At 37.5% G+C, this 14909-nt stretch overlaps 1 protein-coding gene across 2 annotated transcripts in view; it reads right to left on the reverse strand.

Annotated features, from left to right (window-relative positions):
• SLC38A12 (solute carrier family 38 member 12) overlaps positions 1 to 14909 on the reverse strand; it is a 102210-nt gene that overhangs the window by 75254 nt on the left and 12047 nt on the right. Inside the window, exons 3-8 of one of the 2 annotated variants that reach the window (XM_089536804.1) lie at positions 12135 to 12256; positions 9308 to 9389; positions 8738 to 8840; positions 8109 to 8189; positions 1033 to 1132; positions 115 to 220 (exon numbers count right to left, since the gene is read on the reverse strand). In XM_089536804.1, coding sequence (XP_089392930.1) covers positions 115 to 220; positions 1033 to 1132; positions 8109 to 8189; positions 8738 to 8840; positions 9308 to 9389; positions 12135 to 12256 — 594 coding nt within the window. Of the gene's footprint in view, positions 1 to 114; positions 224 to 1032; positions 1133 to 8108; positions 8190 to 8737; positions 8841 to 9307; positions 9390 to 12134; positions 12257 to 14909 lie in introns of both variants that reach the window. The other variant, XM_089536796.1, reaches the window with a different exon arrangement.

The raw sequence follows: 14909 nt of genomic DNA on the forward strand, positions 1-14909 counted from the left end.
CAAATCAGATAAATTCACATGTTAAATTTGTAATTACTTCAGAATCATTAATTTGAAACTGTTTTTTAAAGGGACATTAGCATTCATTCAATTGTCTTGGTTGTGAACACTCACCAGATAAATTCTGTAAGCATCAATCCTTCTGATTCGCCCCCAGCATTTGTCTGTATCGTTATACTTTATACTATCTTCAACACTGCATGAATGATTGCCAATCCTGCTACTGAAAGAGGGGAGCAAGAGCAGACCAGACTACAATTAGTACACCTGTTTTATCATAAGACTTTCACACTTATAAACCCCACCTTTTATTAAGAAAGATTCAGTGAAAAGTGCAAAATTCATTTTTCTACAAGCTCTATCATATTTTCAAGAAACAACAAAATATCAGTGATTTAAAAAAAAACAGCAGATGACAGAACTGATGACAACTAAAACTGTACTTTTCTTGAACCACTTAAAGCACACACTAGACAGCAAAATTGTTTTTGTTTTTGTGTGGATTCAAGTGATTTCTGACTTGTGGTGACCACCAGGTGAATCTATTACGATGTTTTCGTGGCAGAATTTGTTTAGTGGGGGTTTGCCCTTGCTTTAGTCTGAGGCTGAGTTTCCATGGTCAAGTTTCCATGGTGTGTTTCCATGGCCAAGCAGAGACTAAAGTAGACTGTGGAAAAGGTAACAGTGTCTCTTCTAAAGTGGCATCTGCCATCAATGCTTTTTGTACTTCCCAGCTAATCAGGGATATATTTTAATCAAGTAATCTAACTCATTAACAGGGTAAATATTGCTATGCTATAAGGATAAAGATGAAATCAGTCTTTAGACTGATTTAGCACAGTACTAAGCAAAGCTAAATTGTCTCAGAACTCTGTAACTTTGGGAAATACATTTGAAAAGTACAGTAGAAACTCTTTAAATACAGTCCAAGAACCTGACTTCAGTCAAATCCAGGAATGTGAAATAGTTATGTCACTGTCTAACATTTCAACAAAATATTTTAGAAAATGTTGTCACCAAAGGCATACTTACCAGGACACTTGCATGAGTGAAACTGGAACAGCAGCTGCATATATTGCCAGATCACCATAGAGGTAGATGATTATACAGAAATAAAACAAATTGACTCCCACTGTAAAGAAAGGAAACATTAAAATTAGGGTTTGGCTAGACCGATCTTTTATTGAAATATCAGGTTTTACACCAGCATCTATTTAGGAGTCTTTTGCACTTAAAAAAAAAGAATGATGCTTTATTAAAACCAGTAGAGATGGATGTTTATCATAAAGGCCATAAAACCTGCATGGAAGAATTTTATCCACATATGATAAAATTTTGATAACATATGAAGAATACTAAAGTGTTACATGCTATTCTATACAGCTCAACTGTTGTGATCAATGGGAGGTGTCTCAAATAAACAGCTGTAAAAGAAAAACTATGGACACCAGACTCAATTTGCACTGTAAACATGGATGTAAGCTGTCTTCACATAATAATAGGACAGATGCTATATAATGTTATGTGACTATACTGAAATTTTGCTTTACTAATGGGTAAAATTCACTTTGCTATGTTGTAAAAACATATTCAGAAAACCCTCACAAATATAATGTCAACTCCTTCATCCTGTCTCCTTGTTTAGTGACCTTTTCCACAAATTAAAATGTAACAACAGCAGAATATTTTGGGAGCAATTCAGTCATATGGCTGTGTTTTCAATGTAATGGTAAAAGTAATACATTGACAACTGCTACAGATACAAAGCAACAACCAAAATGGCAAAACAAGCTACAAAATGACTCAGTTTCTGTTCTGCAGACTGCCATGATCTGTATCTGTATTAAGCATATAGATTCTATACTGGGTCCATTTCAAAACTGAAAGGAATTCCAGTACCACAAAGCTTACATATGATTTTTTAAAAAGCGTCCATCATGCCTTTTCTCTAGAAGACATGTGGGAAATGGGGATGGGGGGCAGGGGATGAATCTACCATTTTACTGACAAAATACATTACTGGAAGGGAAACAAACTCTGTTCTCATGAGCAGAAATCAATAAGGATAAAGAGATGCCAAAATGCACCACCTGATACTAAAGAATGAAACTGAATGTTACTATCTAAAGAGATTTCTTTTCAAATGGCAAACAAGAGACAGAAACAAAACATACATTGTTTCCCATATAGAAGGAGAAAAATAGGAACATGGTACAAAAGCAAATAATAAAGGAGCTCCACAGGAATATTAATCTTACAACCAGTTTAGCATTTTGACACTCCACACCCAAAACCACAAACCTGTACCAAAAAGCATGCCTAAGGCCTGTTACAGACTGCCAAAATAAAGCTGCTTCGGAGGTATGCTATTTAAATGATGCATGGGTCCTAAGAGTCTGGAGGTCGCGCCAAAGCCACACTCCATTCCTAAGCACTGGAGTGCAGCTTTGGTGCAGCTTCCGGATTCTTAGGATGCATGCATCATTTAAACAGCATACCTCCAAAGAAACCCGAAGCAGCTTTATTTTGGCAGTCTGTAACAGGCCTAGGATCCATAAACAAAAGAAAAAAGAAGTCTTTACATGTTTACAGAGGGGTTAAATTTTATTCTTTAAAAAGATTTTTGATTATCTATTTTGTAAAAAGCCCCAACACCTTTATATTATATCACCACAGTCTCTTTGTCCTCCCTCCTCCTTGTTCTGATCATCTTTTCAAATGTCTAAGTAAGTAAAATTTAGTAACATAGTCCCTTTTTATTGTTTAACATCAGTTATATGGAGAGAGATTTTAGCCAACTCCAGAAATTTCTTCTCATGATAAATTGAATGGCATGTACATGTTTTTAATATTTAATAGAATGTATGTTAATGTATATACTGGGAAGCAGTATAGAAATGTACTTGCTATTGCTATTAGGATTTTATATGTCTATAACTAGAAATATGTGTTGACCTTTCTAAATTTTGAAATTTCAAAAGGACTTTTGCTAATGGAACTTAAAAAGAATTCCTGGAGTGCATACATGGCCAGAAGGAGGAGGGGCCTGTTTGCATTAATGTTCCTCCAATATCACCTGAACTGAGAACAGTCACATCTTGACAAGTCAAGCTTGTGACTAGCATCATCATATTTTTTCCTCCTGTTTGATTTTTCACCCCTTTGCCTGATGAAGAAGCCAGTGGAGCTTCAAAAGCTTGCAACAAGTATTTTGTACATTTTGGTAGGCCCAATAAAGGTATCACTGTTTTGTGGATTTTGGATGTTATTGTACAGAAAAATCAAATTCAGGTTCATCTCAAGCAAAATATACAACATGAACATTATATTCAGTGTGCACATACGAATACGGTTGTGTTCAGCAACTTTCTAAGATAATGTTCTGTTATTTCCATGGCCTTAACAATAAAAAGAAGGGATAATAACTAGGAGAAAGAGGCATTGATCTCATGGAATACTTTCAGGCAAAGGAAGTTGGACTAGTTCAGAGTCAAATGCTACAAATGCCTCTACTTGGTAAACTCTACTATAGTTTCAAATACTTAAAGCTTTCATCTATTTTGAACTTAAAACTCTAAGGTCTGCCTTATGGTCCTTTCCCAATACCTGTCATCCTTCCTCCTTTTGTGTCTGAAGACAATATACAGACTATTTGACTTGGTTGTTGTTACAACTACCACAATCCTTCTGTTGCCTTTAAATATATCTGCCTGATAAACAAACCTGCCGCTTCCAAAGCTTGCATAAATATTTGTGTCTCTTTGGCTGATCTAATAAAGATCAGATGCTGTCTTGCAAGAAAAGATTCTCTTTATCGAGGTTTTGCAATCCATTAATAAAATGCCCTCCAAGGAAACATACTGTAGCAAATGTTTGAAAAGGTCATTATTGTTCAAGAGCACTGTTTCCACAAATGACATTAATCAGTGTCCAAACTATGTTCTCTATATGGATAAAATAAAGGATGGAGTACAGTAGAGGGTTATGGAAAAATCACTATCATTCATTGTTAACACCAGATCATTAGAGTATAGGGCCCAAGCACTTAGCTCACCTAACTTCAGCTTGAAATATATGGTGTGCAAATGCCTGCTTCCAACCAGACATTTATACTCAACTTGGCAATAAACCAGTTCCTTATTTACAGAAAATAAAGTAGAAAATAAAGAGGTTGGATGTGTTGCTAGTCACATGATTCTCTTTCATTTCTGCAAACTGGCCATGCCTTAATCACAGCAGATCAAGGTATTTATTAAAGCCAGAAAGCACAAGAACAGAATTCTATTTAAAGACCTATAACTTGAAACTATTTAAAGACGTCTAACTTGAAACAGCCACTCTTTCAGTCCCTCTTTACAATCTCTCCAGACTCCTTTTTGCTACTTGTTCAAGAATAAAGTATGTTTGAGGTTAAAATTTAGAACAAACAAAGGATTTCGGGTGAGATCCTTACTCCCACCCATGTCCACCTTCTCCACCTATAGAGGGACATTAGCCTCAGCTCTGTTTTATAAACTGCCACCGACCTTCATCGATCAATACTTTCATTACTGGACACAAAACAGAAAGATCAATGACTTCCTACAAGGATGGTACATGATGCATGTGCCTGGAATCCATTACCACAATAAATGACTCCTGGATCCCTGATAGAGAGCACCCAGCTGTATTTCCAGCCAGGTTCCCTTCACAGGAGATATGCAAAGCCTCTCCCTGTCCCCTGCAGCCTGCCTGCCTAAAGGGGTAAGGCTGAAAATCCATCCTTTATAAAAATCAGTCGAATTAGAGGTGAAAGATTTATCCACAGCTTAACTCCTAAAATTGAAGATCCAGAACATGTCACATTGTTAAGATAGTCAAGGGAATAAGAACGAATGCAAAGAAAACAAGGATTTTGCTTTTAATAGGCCAATAACTCTAAAGAGAATGTGTAACAGAGCCACAGCTCATCTCCATCCAGCAGAACCATAACCCATGAAACCCTGAAAGTCTGGCTCTTTGACAGTACTAAGTAAATCTTTCCATTCTAATAACAAACCACCCAGATTTTTAAAGGAGAATATTTAAATACTGAGGTGTCACACTTGTGTTTAAAGCTCAAATAAAACCACACAATATGCAGGTGAGAAAGGCCAGAATCTTAAATAAATGCTGTAGGTCCAATTTTACTTTACTGAAATGAGCATTTAGAAATTTTGAAATGGCTCAAACACACAAGAGCTGATATTTTGTACAATGAAGAATGAGGTAAGTCCACCAAGGGAAAATACCTAGCGAAGTCCCTAGTAAAGTAGGTAATGGTCTATATATCCACACCAAACAGGGTGGAAAGGACACTGTATAAACAATATGTCTAGTCCTGCAATACAGGTGACTGGGCAAAGTATGAACAGGTGGGGGCATGCAGGATACAAGGCAATGACAAAAAGAGTCAATTTCCCATTTATTTGTGGTATGGAAAGAAGAGTCTTTAACAAGTGGGGGTATTTCTGGTCCTACCATTGGGGGGTGAGGGTGGAGATCACCAACTGGAGGATCAACATGACCCTCTTTTATGACCTGAAGGCTGTTAAGTTCCCTTGGAGAAGTATGGAGAAAAAGACTTATTTTAGGACCATGTACCACCATCTATCTCAAGGAACACATTTTGTGTGTTCTCCAACATTTCAATCTGTATACTTCAGTTTCAGAAATCATTCTAGGATCTTAACAGACAGGTCAGTAGAAGGCATTCCTATGCAAAGATTCTTTTCAGTCCATCCATGAACAGTGTGCACAGTAAAGTAGCCTGATATAGGCAACCAATAGAACAGTTTTCTATGCACTTAAAAGGGTGAGGCAATTTTTTTTGACCCACCAAAAGCATTCCAAATTCTCCAGTTTACATTGTCTGTACAATCCAAATTTGTTTATGGTTATGAACAGTGGTTCCAACCGTTTCTATGCCCCACATCCCTAGAAAATGTTTGATTAATGCTCACAGCCCCTACAAAAGTAATATCATATTTGAAGATGAAGAAGTCTACTTTCTAATTTTTGAACCACAAACTGAATCCCATAAAATATTATTGGTGAGCAAACTGAACTTTAAAAAATAATATTTTAACTCAGTGCATAAAATACAAATATAAATTCAGCAATTAGATTCTAATTTAGTCATTAAAAAATTGAGTGATGACTCATGACTGTCACTCAAAGACACAAGCCACTCTTTGTTGCACCCTGTGAAACTCCATCTCACATCCCCTGGAGCTGCAGGCACCCGAGGTTGGGAACCTCTGAGTTAGATAATAAGGAAGGCAACATCACAGATATGAAGGAGAGAAAATAACAAAAGTAAATGGTGTATGTTCAAGGACACTTGTTTCAGAGCCATTTCACAGATTCTGTTATAACTCAGTAAGTAATTCAGCAGACACCACCTACATTTTTAAAAACTTCTTGAGACAAATTTTCTCAAAAAATTCTGATACTCTCACATTTCTCAAAAAATTCTGACACTTTTATCACTAAATGTCATACTTGATGATGTGTATCTGAAACTAGTATGACATCTGGAGTACCAGGGTGTAATTTTACAAATCCATGCAGTTGCAGAAAACAGTTAGGGCCATCCTTGACTTTGAAGGGGCATTTCTATCACCCCAACTCCTATAATGATTCATTCTTCTCTCCTTCCTCTCCAGAAGGAAACATTTGATAATATGAACTGCTTGTAGAAAGGGAAGAAAACAAAAACAGAACTGCTTGCATATGGATTACTAAATACTTAATATATTGGGTTTTGTTTTATTTTTTAAAACAGCTTTTGGTCTGAATTCACATGCGTGATTTGAGCACCCTCTGCTGGGTGAAGTTATTCATCACAGCCATTAAAAAAACAGATGCCTCTCAGGAAGCAATGAACTCCTGCTGAAATAAATCTATCAGCCTAATAGGTGCCAAAATACTTCTCCTGGTCCCTTTTCATATTGGAACAGACTAACATGGCTATCTCTTTGAAAAACTGGATGTTATCACACCATTTTTTTAAAAACAAATCCTTTTTAATTTCAACTGAAACTTATTAAGGGAATATTTATTTAGGATGCATCTGTTCAATAACTTAAAAGTCACTTGCTTTATTTAATCTGGGCAGTATTGCTTCTAAAAATCATGACAGATCCTAAACCCAGCATCACCTTCCTTCTGTTACACTGAGATGCACCCAATAGGGAATTCCTCTACACACTCGATATAGCAGCTGGCCAACCACTGGATCTTATCCAGAACAGCTTTACATTTAACAGGACACACCTATCACAGATAGAAAAATTCTTATTACTAATGGTGAAAAATAGTAATAAAATCCTGCTATGCCACAAAATTACAGATACTGCTCTTAGCTAAAATACATTATTTCTGTACTTCCCCACAGAGATGTTTTCTTCCAGATGCCCTTTATCTAAACACACACACACAGTCTTTTGTTCTCACTGGTTTGTGCCCTTCATAATAAAAAGAAGCAGAAGAGAAGAACATGACAGGATACATCTAAACAATTTGTTTATATTCAGGATCCAGTGTAAATTACGTTAAGGACAAGCAAAATACCGAGCACCTTGAACCGTAATGTATACATCACCAGTTAAAGTATCAAAACTAATATCAAACAGTGTAAATAAGGCCATGCAAGCTAACATCATCACTTTTTAAAACAATAAGTCATTTACCTCCAGCAGAGTCATCCAGCAAATTGGCTGCCCACAGTCAGGCTACCAGCAGTCCCAAATGTTTTAAATGTGTCAGTCATTATTTTAAAATAAAGCAAGCCTTATCAAAAGACCATTACTTACATTTGCATTCCACCTTGACATTATAAGCTACATATTCACAGGGGCAGGGAGAGGTTCAGCTTTATTTAATTCAACTTTTCATTCTGAAACATTTCAATAATATTCTGTCTTCTAAACTGATTACTAGTACAGTAGGATGGTTACAAATGATGTATACACTTAAACTGCCATTCCTCCAAAGAAGGAATAAAGTTAAGGAAAAGCAACACAACATAGTCAATTGGAAACTAAAATATCTGACAGAAGCCATGAAAGTGGTTAAGAGGCAATTACCTTTGTTGAAGAACAGAGAAGCCATCTGTCCCATCTCCACTCTTTCAGAGATTTCAAAAATGTTAGGTGCTCCTCGTCTTTCTGTAGGTTGAAAAAAAAGGAAGCTCTTAGCTTTTCTCTCAAAGTGAGGGATATCCATTCTATCAAGCCATAACCCATTCTCACTTTGCCTCAGCCAGACTTGTCAACTGTCATTTATCTATGTTGCTCATGACAGAAATTCACAGCAGGGGATCAGATATTACTAATATAGATATGTGCAACGAAGGAGGACAAATAAGAGTTTGTATGTTATTAAGTTTCATTTATTTGTTAACAATACTGTCCTTGTCGCAGATTATGATACAGACTTAGAAACAGTGTACTGCTGTGCAGTTATGGCAGCCATAAGAGAAAATAAGGTATTTCAGTGGTTTGGTGTCTTGATATTTTCTTGAGTTATAAAAACAATAATATTGTGATCCTCTAAGAACTAGTAAAGATGCCTGCAGGATGCATGTGTGTTATCTGTTACACCAGATGCAGGAAAAATATGAAGTCTAATTTTTTTCCTTTTCACTAAAGAACAACTTTCAGGAAATAGCAATCATTTGCTGCAAAGTAGGACAAAAAAAGAATCAGAAACTTACGAATGGACAGGATAGGGTGTGTCTCTGACCGTTCATGGCTGTCAGGGAGGAGAACATCACTATCAGAAACTCCAGAAGAAGAATCTTCTTCCTCATGATCTTCCTAGAAGAGCAAGAAATGTGTAAACTGTCCAAAATCTAGGATTATTGAAGAATTCTGGCAAGAAATAGGATGTGAAGCACTAAAAAGAAATCATTACTTGCTAGAAAAAAAAGACCAGGGTCTGTGCCTCATTTCTAGTGTTGGTTCTAACAGAATCCTTTACTAAATTATGAGTAAAGATCCCCTACCTTCTTTGGGTCTACTCTAGTTGGGACTAACAACTGGATTTTCACCCAAGTCCTTCCTATTGCAGGCTAATATTCTTATATAGCTTCATATTGCTGGGCCCCCATGTAAATGCCAAAAAAGGTAAATTTGTGATAAGACAAATTTTCTGAAATGGCACAGAATTTACTGCCATTTCTTAAGGGCTAACATATGTAAAATGAAAAACAGGACAGGACAGTGAGACCTTCCAGCAACAGAACAATAAAATTAGAAAACAAATTAAGGCATGTCATACAAACCTTGTGCTTTTCCATCTTCTTCCAGCGAAGCTGAGCATTTGCTGCAGCCATGGCCTCAATTACAAATGTTGTAGTCATATAGCTAGTAAGAAAATTTTAAGATACCAGTTACATAAGAACAATAAGCATGAGTTGCAATATCTCATCCCCACCCACAGTCTTCAAATCATTCTATTTTGAAGAGCAGAGTATAAACTGTGTTGAGGATTAACTGCCAGATGAGATGCAGTTCATTTTCATGTGCCTTTTCTGTTTAACGATAACTGCAGGGATGGCATTCTAATTCTTAACCAAAAGGGCCATGGAGGCCCAGTTCTACGGGGTGTAGCTGCTCATGCTTCACTTTCTTCTTCCAGACTAGCTCCAATGTGTGTGTGTGCACGCGCACACGCATGCACACACATCTGTGTGCACACAAGTCACCTGTTGATTTATGGTGACCCCATGACTTCATTAGTGCAAGTGAAATGGGCTATGGGAAAAAGTCTAAAGAAATAGAATACAGGAAAAATTGGCAAGTGAAGCGAAGTCTCAGTTGTCCTCACCAACATGCCTCCAGTGATGTAAATCTTACAGACACTCCCCTGTTCTATTAATTTATGGGACAAGGCATGATCCATACATTTGTCTGCTTGTTATCATGTCTAGTTGCTTTCTTTATAGCAAGACTGAGCAGACTCAGTTTGAGCAAAGTTCTCCCGTACAACAACACTGATGAAAGGAGAAAAATAATTACACAAGGAATACTAACAATCAGGAATGTCTCCTGTAACCTTTAACCAAAGCAAAGAAGAGCCACATAAGATCATGACTATACTCTTGCGCCACTTCTATTGGCTGGAACAGAATTTCTGTTGCATAACACCTCTGTGGATTTTACCCCAAAATCTTGAGAGAACTACAGAATCAAATCTAATTTGAACAGAAATGCTAAGATAACGCAGGTTTCATAGATATGTCACTATATAACTGATCTTGTTATCCTGTCACATAGCAATTACATCATTATAATAATGCACAGTCATGTTATGATAAGATGTAACATAATAACATAGATTGAGGTGAGGAAACCAGGTCCCTCCAGAACTTGGGCCTCCCCTCTCACCAAGTCCAGGCATCATGCCATAATGTGAGTTGGGAGTCCAATGACATTTGGAAGGCCACAGATTCTCAACCCCTGATCTAGATCGCTAGATGAGAGACATGACTGAAACAATACTGAATGGACAACATCTGTGTTAACAGTCAAGCCACTTGGATATAAACACAGCAAAGACCATATGCTAAAAATGACCTATGGTACTTTTTAAAAACAGGACAATGGATAGAAGCAAAGAATCCAACTATAGACCCCAGTCACCATTACAATTTGCTTTGTTGATCTTAAAAATAAATTGCCGTTACCTCAGCTAAATGACAATTTTAATATTTCTCTCTCATTTCTACTAAAAACTAAAATCAATCTTATTTAAACTTTGAAAATTGTTTCTTTATGCTTCACATGCTGAACTCATTTATCAACTCTGAATAAGAAATTAGTCTTGCTAGGATTAGAGCACAGTAGATCCTTCCAAGAGCCTGGGTAATGATTTTCCTCTATATTTTTTACTGGACCAATCATTCTCCAGAGGACATTAGGAAGCCAGAAGCACAAAAATGAAGAATGGAAGTATCACTGTAACAATTCTCAAGCCACTTGGCACCTGTGGGAAACATTTCAAGGCTGGCAGAAAACATGTAATTGCAATCCTACACATATCCCAGCACCATCAGAAAATGAACAAGAAGAGAAATCAAAGTACAAGGTAGGGAATTCTGCAGGCAGGCTTCAAGTTTTTGAAATTATGTCTTTTACAAGGCCTCGGAAACAATTTATAAAGAGACATGATAACGACTTATGTTCTTAATCCAAAAGAACCAAAATTTCTGTAATGTTTTACTTTCTAGAGATGACAAGTAATTTATAACAGTAACTATAAAGTATTCTTGACCCAGGAAGAAAGGGTATTAGGCTGCTCTCCATCACCAAAAGCAATACCTTTCCAGTGGAATGGTCATAAAAACAATTAGTGTAGAAAGTTCCAGGTGCTGATACTTTCATTAAAAGTCGGCTAGATGTATAGGTGGTGCACTAAGTATTTGGAGGACGCTTGTGTTTTGCTCACCTATGTTGCACCAAAGTTTTTGGGCTGTAAAAATAAAAGATTCTCAGAAGTAGGGTGCATTTGAAACCAACCCTCCTTGTGAATATTATCTATCTGTGGGTCTCCTATCTGCATTGGGCAAATGTATGGCCCACACTCCCTAATCCATGTTGTCTACAATGCACAGACCATTGAGGATTACAATGTATCTCACTACACACATCTGGAGTTTATATAAGGAAAAAATATACAGAAAAAGTGTATACATATAACCACCAATAGGTACAGACCCATATTATGAATTTAACAACTGATCTGGAATACTATGTGCAATAGACCTACTCATGCTAAAATCTCTGTGTGTGCAAATTCGTGTAAACATACACACACAGAGAGATACTTCATTTGTCCATTATAGCTATGTGTCATCCTCTGATGGCATTGGATACAAGAACTGGTATGTCAAATGGGTAGGAACGAAGGTGCAGATTAACCCAACCCCAACTTCCATCCCCATACAGGGAAATGAATCAGGTAAGAGTATCATATAGAATATGCACACATGTCTTAAAACAATGAAATCACAACAGTGCTATAAGAACTGTATTACTTGACCACCAACTTTACTTTTACTAACACAAGTTCTTAACCAATTGTTAAAAGGATGTGAAGCAGACTCTTACCTCATAAATGCTAGGAACATTATTAGGATTAGGCTGACAAGCCAACCAGCTGTAGCAAAGGCCTTCGGCATAGTTAAAGCTCCTGTCCCAACTATCAGATTGAACATGTACACCAGACCGACCTGCAATTATAGACACTGTGTTAAAAACCTAGGGATTTAATGCATTAGTGTTGGAACTGTATAGCCCTTAGGATTGCTGGATTCCACTTCAGCCTAACAGACCAATTTCAGAAAAAAATCTGTCTGGAAAAAAACTTTTTTTATGTTGAAGAAGTACTCTGGGAAGGCAAGATTTAGACTTCTAGCACTGTTGAAGGGCACCCTGCAACTAGAATTTGTCCTGAAATCACCTGAAAGTAAATTTCAGTTCCCATAACATCACTGCCAGTTCTGAGAAAAGCCCACTGGTATAGCTCACTGAGAAGGAGCTAAAACAAAATGCCCCTTCAACATTCAGCGCACACCCAATCCCATTTCAGGGACTGCTAATCCACAATGAGCAAAAGGTAGCAAGTGCTACACTCAAAATCTAAACTAAGAAGCTGTGAGGTTTCAGAAGATTAGTAAACAAATACCTATTAGCTCAAGTTACATTAGGACAGTGTCACTGACTTCAGCAGGTTGAGAAACCTATGTTTCCACAGATATTTTGGTCTATGAGTCCTACTCAACATGACCAATGGTAATGGAGTTGTGTGAGTTGGGAGGGCCAAAGTTTTCCAAACTTTGAACTACTGTTTAGTTAGCTATACAGTTGAGAAAATTCACACTGGGGAGAGGGAGACCCAGGCACAGAGAAACCGTTTGTTGCCTTTCCATTTCCAAACCAGGACTTTTGTTTTCCACCTCAAACCTTCAGGGTGAAGCAGGATACAGATTAAATCAATACATTCTTATCCTACACACAAACCTTGAATAGAAAGACCAATTTGGCTGATTAAAGGTGATAAACTGTATCCTGCACATCATGTGAGCTCTATACTTCATGTGAACTTTATCAATGACTAAGCCTGCCCTATGACAGGAATTAGTTGTACAATGAATGTGGTTTGCTCACTTGACAAACCATAAGCTGCAATAAGTAATTTCACTGCCATCCTTATATAACAAGGAGGTTGATGGCAGTTCCCTTTTATCTGGACACTAAAGGAATCATATTAATATGAAAAAACAACTCTGAAAAGTTTGCCAACACTGACATCAGGCAATGAAAAAAGCTATTCTGTATTATTTCCTCCCTTGGTTCTTTGGTTTAAATGGCATGTTAACATTTCTCCCATTAAAGACTTCAACAGTAGTTTTAACAGAAACTATTTGCTATTTCCTTTGGCAACAAACTAGTACAGTAGATGATTTCACACATATAAAAAGGAACCACCATAAGAAGTTCTGTTTTCATCATGCTCACCATTTTTTTAGTATTAATATTACTATTAGTATTATTAGTGGAGAGCCAGCATGGTATAGTGGTTTAAGTGTTAGACTATAATTCTGGAGACCAGGTTTCAAGTCCCCAGTCAGCCATGGAAGCTAACTGGGTGACCTTGGGCAAGTCATACTTTCTCAGCCTCAAAGGAAGGCAAACACAAACCTCCTCTGTAGAAATCTTGCCAAGAATATCCTGTGATAACGGTCATCTTAGGGTTGCCATATGTCAGAAACTACTTGAAAGGCACCTAACAACAACTAGTATTCATATTGCTGCATGCTTTATCACTTATATCCAAAGCTGGTTCCCTATGCAGCAAAACAATTCTCATGACTGTAACAATGCAGTGCCCACTTAACTCAGAGATTTCTACAAAATTTGACTACTCAAAGTAGCACGAAGAATGTGTGTAAGAGGAAATGTAGTAACTTGTAACCCCAAGGGAGGACATAAAGATGGTAGTGCATGCACTGGTAACCTTAAGGCTGGACTTTTACAATGTCCTGTACATTGGGTTACCTCTGAACCAAGTTTGGAAACTTCAGTTACTTCAAAATAAAGCAACCAGATTGGTTACTGGTACACCTAGGAGTAAGCATAACATACTAATATTAAAATCACCCCACAAGCTGCCAGTTTGTTTCCAGGCAAGATATAAAGTGTTGGTTATTACAGTGCACCTGCGTCATACGCGGGTGCCTCTTATGAGGCTTTCAGCTTATGCTGAAAGCTGCACAACGAGAAATGAATAGCGCGTGCACCTGTGGTGCACGCGCTGCGCATCATACACGAGCCCGATTCTATCCAATGGGCCTCGAGCATACGCGCTATTTGCCTTACGTGGTGCGGGGATCCAGAACGGATCCCCCGCGTAAGGCAAGGGTACACTGTACATTTAAAGCCCTACATGGTTTGAGTCCAGGCTACCTACTGGATTGCCTCCTCCTGTGTAATCTGTCCCATACACCCAGATCCTCTGGTTTTTTTTTTACTTTTACCAGAACTAGGATGGCAGCTGTCGCTAAGAAGACTTATCCTTCAGCCACCCCTAGGCAGCCAGAAGAGGTTCAATAGCTGAATACATTATCTGAATTTAAAATATTAAAACCATTCTCATCCAGCAGGCCTATCCAGATGATTTTTAAATTGTGAGTTTATTGTTTTAATGTGTACAGTACCGGTTTTATTTGTTCTTTTAAACTGATGTGTGCTGTTAACGGATGTGGTTTTTAACAGATGTTACGTGTGATACGTTAATTTGTATGTTAATTTGCTGTTGTTCCCCACCTTGGTCCATGGGGAGAGGAAGATAAGAAATAAAAAGCAATCAGAAAATCCCCAGAG

This window comes from Sceloporus occidentalis, unplaced genomic scaffold (assembly GCF_023333645.1).
Source record: "Sceloporus occidentalis isolate IW3139 unplaced genomic scaffold, rSceOcc1.0.p SCAF_1, whole genome shotgun sequence".
NCBI classification, from domain to species: Eukaryota; Metazoa; Chordata; class Lepidosauria; order Squamata; family Phrynosomatidae; genus Sceloporus; species Sceloporus occidentalis.